Here is a 6,137-nt window from a genome sequence, read left to right as displayed (position 1 = left end):
CCCCCCCCCCCCCCCTCTCCCTCCCCCCCCCCCCCCTCTCTCTCTCTCGCCCGGACGTCGCTGCCGCCTCCCGAGACCACGGCAGTCATGATGGCGCGCCTGCGTCATGAACACGCAAACATCAGGGCGGGAACCCACGGCCTCGTGCCGGTGTATCGCAGCATCGCATAGACACACGGGGCTACGAATACAACGCAGGCAGCTGCGGACGGCGGACTACAGTTGAAGCGCCTCTCGAGCGCTCGTCGGAATACAAAGACCCGTATTCCACTTCTAGGGAGGGGTGAGGGGGCGGATTGACGATCCCTCCCAAGATCGTGCAGGCGGGGACACATGTCCCCACATCCCATCTCGTCTCAGAATTTGACCGTTTCATTTATTTATCTAGGGCGGAGCGCCCGCCCTGCTGGTGTTGGTCGACGTGCGCACCGATGGAGGCGCCTGGAAGAGAGGGACACGCGGAGCATCAGGAGTGTGCGGCGACGGTCTGCCGGCCTGTACGCCGGCGGAGGCGCCGCGCTGCAGCCGCTGCAGCTGCAGGAAGAGCGGTGGCCGGCCTCGGAATCCGTCTGCCATCGCGGAGGCAGGCAGCCCCTCGAGCGCGCGCAGCGCCTCGCCGCCGCCGCACCCGAGGCTGCCCAGGCTTGGCCACGATCTCGCGTCGGTGCAGCCGTGCGAGTGCAGCTCGGAGAGCGGCCTACGCGCGAGCGCGGGCCCAGATCGAGATTGCGCCGAGATTGAACCGTGCGAGTGCAGCTCGGAGAGCGGCCCGCGCGCAAACGCGTCGCAGACGCCGCCAGCCGGCTGCAGCGGCACCATCCAGCGGGCGTGTCCGTACGAGAGCCACTCCCACGCCGCCTCTTCGGCCGGCGGCGCCGCTGGCGGAGGCTTCTCCGCCGCTGCTCGGACAGGGACGCCCTGCTCGCCCTGCACGCGGTGTCCGCCGGTCAGCCGCTCGACAGCCGAGGTGATGTCGGCGCACGCGTCCGGTGACAGTGCGCCCGGGAAGATCCAGAGGCCTCGCTGGTGAGGGTGCTGCGCCGCGGCACCGCGCAGTGCGTCGACATCCCACCGCTCGCACTGGTCGCGCGGAAAGACTGGCGGGAGGCCAGACGGATCGGTCTGAAACTCCTCCCCGATGAATGACGACTGCGAGAGCGAGATGCAGACCAGGCGGTTCCTCAGGTAGGTCGGGTCCACCCAGCGAGTCACGCGCTGCATCCGTCGCAGAGCCGCCATCCAAGGCACTATCCGGCGAGGCCTTGGCACCACAAAGAGCAGCAGGTCCGGCCTTCGCCCCCGACCGCAAAGGTGTCATGCGCGAAAAGAATAATCGATGCGCCCACGGCCTGCAGGCGGTTCGTAGAAGACGTAGGATTGCGAGCATGCCTCGCTTGCGAGGAGTGCGCTCACAATCCTTCGTCTTCGAGGATTGAGAACAGCATAGAGGCAAGAATAGTTGAAAGGTGAAGAACAGCCAGGCTCGGACTGGACACCAACGCGGTATGGGTGGACGCAGTCATGCCGCCCCACACACAAAGAGCCGGAACCCTGAATGGTCGCGGGCATCATGGGGAGAAAGAAAGAAAGAAAGAAAACAGACAACCCAAGGGAGGGATGGGAGAACGGCACGCCGCCACCACACAGGGATTTTAAGGAGAGGGGTGTGGTGCGCCATGGGGAGGCGGCGGCAGGAGCGGAGCCGTTACCGAAAATGGGCAAAAACGGGGTGATTTTGGTCATCCGTCAAAATATCTGAAGATCTGACCGGGGGATTCTCCCCAAACCTTGCTCAGCTGATCCAGCCTGGGGGTAAGGCCAGGCCTGGGCAAAGAAACCAGTACCTCATCAGGCTTCCCTGAGCGTCACAGCTCGGTGATCGCGCCGGCCGGACACCACTGTAACGTCCGTTCCGGGCATTTGAACGCGACCCTCGAGGGCGAAGAGATTGGCTCTATGGCTCAGACTGGACTCCTCTTGGTCCCTTCTGATGGCGGGACCGGCTTCGACCTGTTCGGGCCGGACCCCACCCCCATGGAGGACCTTTGAGGCCCTCCCCAGTCTCACCCCACCTTACCTCTGCCCCCCCCTCCCCCCATCCCTCTGCCTCCCATAGGGCAGGATAGCACTAGCATATGCGCCTAGTGCGCACACTGGGCCCACATAGATGTGACCCGCCCACTCGAGTGCGGCGCCCAGATGCTAGTGCTTGAGAGGACACCACAAACGCGGCACGGCCCGTTTTGGATGTCTGCGGAGATTCTGTCTTAGCACACACAGTGAGTCATTCGGAGTCATTCGATGGCCAGAGTGCGATTGTGTGTGTGCGGGAGTTGGTTTGTCGGGAGGGAGGGGCAGGCTGCTCACCCACGTGCACCGGGCCAGTGCTTGCACTTTGGAATGCCGTGGGGCTCCTGCCCGTGTCCGGGCGTGGAGATGCGAGGGTCGCCCCCCCTTGCCCCACCACTTTGTGTGTGTGGAGAAATCTACCTTACCTTACCTTACCTTCTGATGCCCTAGGCCACACCTGGGCCTTACCTGGGGTTCTAGGGGCCGGGCAGGGTTTGCCCCCCGAAAGTGGCCCGGGGAACCTTAACACCTTTATACCGATTACGGCTCTACCCTTTTTTTAAGCCTAGGCCGGCTTCCGGAGACGACTCTCGATCAGACCGCCCGCGTGCAGAACCAATGCACGAGGGGGTGTCAGAGTCAGTGGAGACAGTTCTTCACAGTGCTTCTAAGTCCTATCCGACGTTTCGGAGCTTTTCTTTTTGAGCTAGACTTCGATCTTAATAGATTCTTTTGAATGTGCCCCTCTGTACCCCTACAGTCTATTCTTCCCTTCTTTTTTCATCACTACGGCCTGGAAGCTCGAGCAGGGTCGCCCGCCGCACGAAAGAGCAGGGGAAAATCGCTTCCAGGGAGGGGGGCGCCCTTCTGCTCACACCACATGCACATGCACATGCACATGCACATCATCCGCCAGGCGGGCTCGCTTTTTCATGTTCACAGGGGAGCCCGCTACGCGTTTTGCTGGCTTGTTTCGACTGCTGCTTGGTTTTTTCCCTACGTGACATCATCACCCGCCAGCAAAACGCGTAAAGCGAACTCCCAGTTGGGCATAAGCAACACGCACGATGCTCGCGATCCTATCCGCCGTCACCGCCACGCCGCAGTGCCCGCCCGCCGGCTGGGAGATGTGCTCGTCCGCGTGGCCTCCGCCCGCCGACGGCTACTGCTGCTCGGCCGCCGGCTGGCTCGGCAGCACTGCAGCTCACTGCTCCAACATCAACGCCCTCGACGAGTGCTGCTCGCTGAACGACGAGGGCCGACTTACCTGCGTCACCGAGTGCAAGGAGCCGCCGGCCGTCTGCACAGGGGATGCCGCCATCGACGCCGTCCTCCTCGAGAGCAAGATTGGGTGCAAAATTGGCCTGATCGACTCCAACGAGATTTACAAGTGCGCCCATCCACCCACCACTCGCCACCGCCTCTCCTCGCCCTTCTCCCTCTCCGCCGCCCCCTTCCACGCACGACTCGCCACCGCCTCTCCTCGCCCTTCTCCCTCTCCGCCGCCCCCTTCCACGCACGAATCGCCACCGCCTCTCCTCGCCCTTCTCCCTCTCCGCCGCCCCATTCGCCGCCTCCGCTCCGCTGCGCAGGTGGTCTGGCTTCTGCGACGCCCTCCGCTCCTTCAACGATATTCAGAGCGACCGCCGGCTCTTCCTCGGCGAGGGCGACATGTCCACCGCCCTCGGCCTCTCCAACATCGCGGGGCTGCTCGCCCAGGCGATGTGGGAGAGCGGCGGCGAGGCGCCATTCACTGCCTGCGACGAGAACGACTACCCGCCCTCCTCGCCGACCGCGTCGTGCACGCAGCGCTCCGACGGCGAGCTCTACCACTCCCTCAACGACCAGCCGTGGGCGTGCTACGTCGATCCGCAGATGACCATGACGGCCGAGACGTGGGCGTCGTGGGCTCCCGGACCGCTCAAGTGCGAGCCAGGCACGGGCACCGAGAAGTGCTGCTGGTGGGGCCGCGGCGCCATCCAGACGACGGGCCCAAACAACTACGGCCTCCTGCAGCGCGAAGTCTTTTCCCAGGTGCCCTCGCTGAGCGCCATCGACCTCTGCACCAACCCCGAGGCCATCTGCCAGAACGACGACGCCAAGTGGCTCGGCGCGATCTTCTACTGGGCGAACAACGTGCAGGGGTACGGGCTGGAGGCCGAGGCGGCGACCTTTGACGAGTCCCTCCGAAAGTTCGTCGAGTCGGGCTTCTCGAGATCCGCGTCGGTCGTCGCGGGCGCCGACTTCGCGTCAGGCACGGGCGGCGTGGTCAACAACGGCTACTGGGGGGCCACACCGGCCGAGAACCCAGGCCGCCTCTCCAACTTTGACTTCATCATCTCCGAGTTCCTCGCCGCCGGCATGACCATTGAGGGTGGCGGAGGCGGCGGCGGCGGCGGAGGTGCGACTTCCCCGCCGCCGCCTTCGCCGCCGCCGCCCTCGCCGAAGCCACCACCAGGCGGCGGCGACGGCGGCGGCGGCGGCGGCGGCGGCGGCGGCGGCGGCGGGACGCCGCCGCGGGTGGTGCAATACTTCTCCAGCTGGGGCATCTACCAGTACGGCAACCGCATCCCCTTCAAGCCCAGCGACCTCCACCTCGACAAGATCACGCACGTGCACTACGCCTTCTTCGACGTGACGAGCGGCTGCGCCGTCGCGTCGATGGACCCGTACGCCGACTTTGACGTCGTCTACCCCGAGGTGGGCATGACCTGGAGCTCGCCGCACAAGGGGAACGTCGGCGCGCTCCGGATTCTCCGCGACGAGCAGTACCCCGACCTGCACCTCGCCTTCTCGCTCGGCGGCTGGACGAAGAGCAAGTTCTTCTCCGGTTGCGCCGCCGACGCCGACAAGCGCGCCGCGCTCGTCGCCTCCGCCGTCGACCTCCTCACCGAGCACGACTTTGACGGCATCGACGTCGACTGGGAGTACCCGGCCTGCTGCGGCGAGTCGGACAACCAGGTGGACGGCAACGACTGGGCCAACTACGTGCTGCTGCTGCGCGAGCTGCGCGCGGCGATGGACGAGCGGTCGCCCTCGAAGCACAAGGAGCTCACCATCGCCATGGGGATGAACCCGCGCGTCTCTGGCGTCGCGCCGCGCGCCGAGCTTGGCGAGGTCCTCGACGCCATCAACCTCATGTCGTACGACTACAACGGCGCCTGGCTGCCCTTCGTCGCTCACAACGCGCCGCTCTTTGAGGACCCGGACGGCACCGCCGCCGGCGGCGCGCCCGAGTTCAACATCGACTGGGGCGTGCAGCTGTGGCTCGAGGACGTCGCGCCGAGCAAGCTTGTGCTCGGGCTGCCCGCGTACGGCCGCGGCTGGCTTGGCGCCAACCAGGAGTACGCACAGGCGCCGGGCGAGAACGGCGCGGGCAGCCCCGTCAGCGGCACGTACGAGGAGGGTCTCGTCTCGTACTACGACATCAAGGCAAACTACGACGGCAACCCCGCCTGGACGAAGGGGTGGAACGCGGCGAGCAAGGTACCATTCTACTACCGCTCCAGCCCGGCCTCGTTCGTCTCCTTTGACGACGAGCAGTCGATCGCCATCAAGGCGGCGTACGCAAAGGAGAAGGGCTTCGCCGGGATGATGTGGTGGGAGGCATCCGACGACAAGGACGCGGACCTGCTCTCCGCCGCGAACAGCGCGTGGGCCGCGGGGGGCGGAGGAGGCGGAGGAGGCGTCCTAGGAGTCGGATGAGTCGGACGACATCATCCCGGCGAAGGCCTTCTCCTTTGCGTACGCTGCCTTGATGGCGATCGACTGCTCGTCGTCAAAGGAGACGAACGAGGCCGGGCTGGAGCGGTAGTAGAATGGTCTATTTGCGAGCCGCGTCCGCCGTCTTCGTCGCGCACGCCCGTCGCCGTCGCCGCCACCGGCGGGCAACGACGGCGGGCAGTGCGTTGACATGCCGCTGACCGAAGGTTGGTCCTCAACCTCCTGCGCCGCGCTTGGCGCGTCGAGCTGCCCCGGGTGGCCCTTTGAAATGATGTGCGGCTACTGCGCCCACAGCATCATCGGCACCGCTTGCTGCCGGTGCGGTGGCGGGAGCGGTGGAGGCG

General features: G+C 65.6%; 2 protein-coding genes across 2 annotated transcripts in view; one reads left to right on the top strand and one right to left on the bottom strand.

Moving 5' to 3' along the window:
- EMIHUDRAFT_468560 (hypothetical protein) overlaps positions 1–1,305 on the bottom strand; it is a gene marked incomplete at both ends in the record, with an annotated part of 2,223 nt that extends 918 nt beyond the window's left edge. The window contains 4 exons of the mRNA XM_005781841.1: positions 51–99; positions 399–441; positions 516–697; positions 770–1,305. Of these exons, the coding sequence (XP_005781898.1) occupies positions 51–99; positions 399–441; positions 516–697; positions 770–1,305 (810 nt within the window). The remainder of the gene's footprint in view (positions 1–50; positions 100–398; positions 442–515; positions 698–769) is intronic.
- Positions 1,306–3,424: 2,119 nt separating this feature from the next.
- Positions 3,425–5,602, top strand: EMIHUDRAFT_429900 (hypothetical protein; the record flags this gene model as incomplete). The annotated part of the gene is made up of 2 exons (XM_005781840.1): positions 3,425–3,460; positions 3,663–5,602. A coding segment is annotated over exon 2 (1,860 nt), but the record flags the coding sequence as incomplete, so codon positions are not given.
- Between the last annotated feature and the right edge of the window lie 535 nt (positions 5,603–6,137).

Source organism: Emiliania huxleyi, assembly GCF_000372725.1.
Source record: "Emiliania huxleyi CCMP1516 chromosome Unknown EMIHUscaffold_199, whole genome shotgun sequence".
In the NCBI taxonomy this organism is placed as follows: Eukaryota; Haptophyta; order Isochrysidales; family Noelaerhabdaceae; genus Emiliania; species Emiliania huxleyi.
This window is presented reverse-complemented; position numbering and strand designations above follow the sequence as displayed.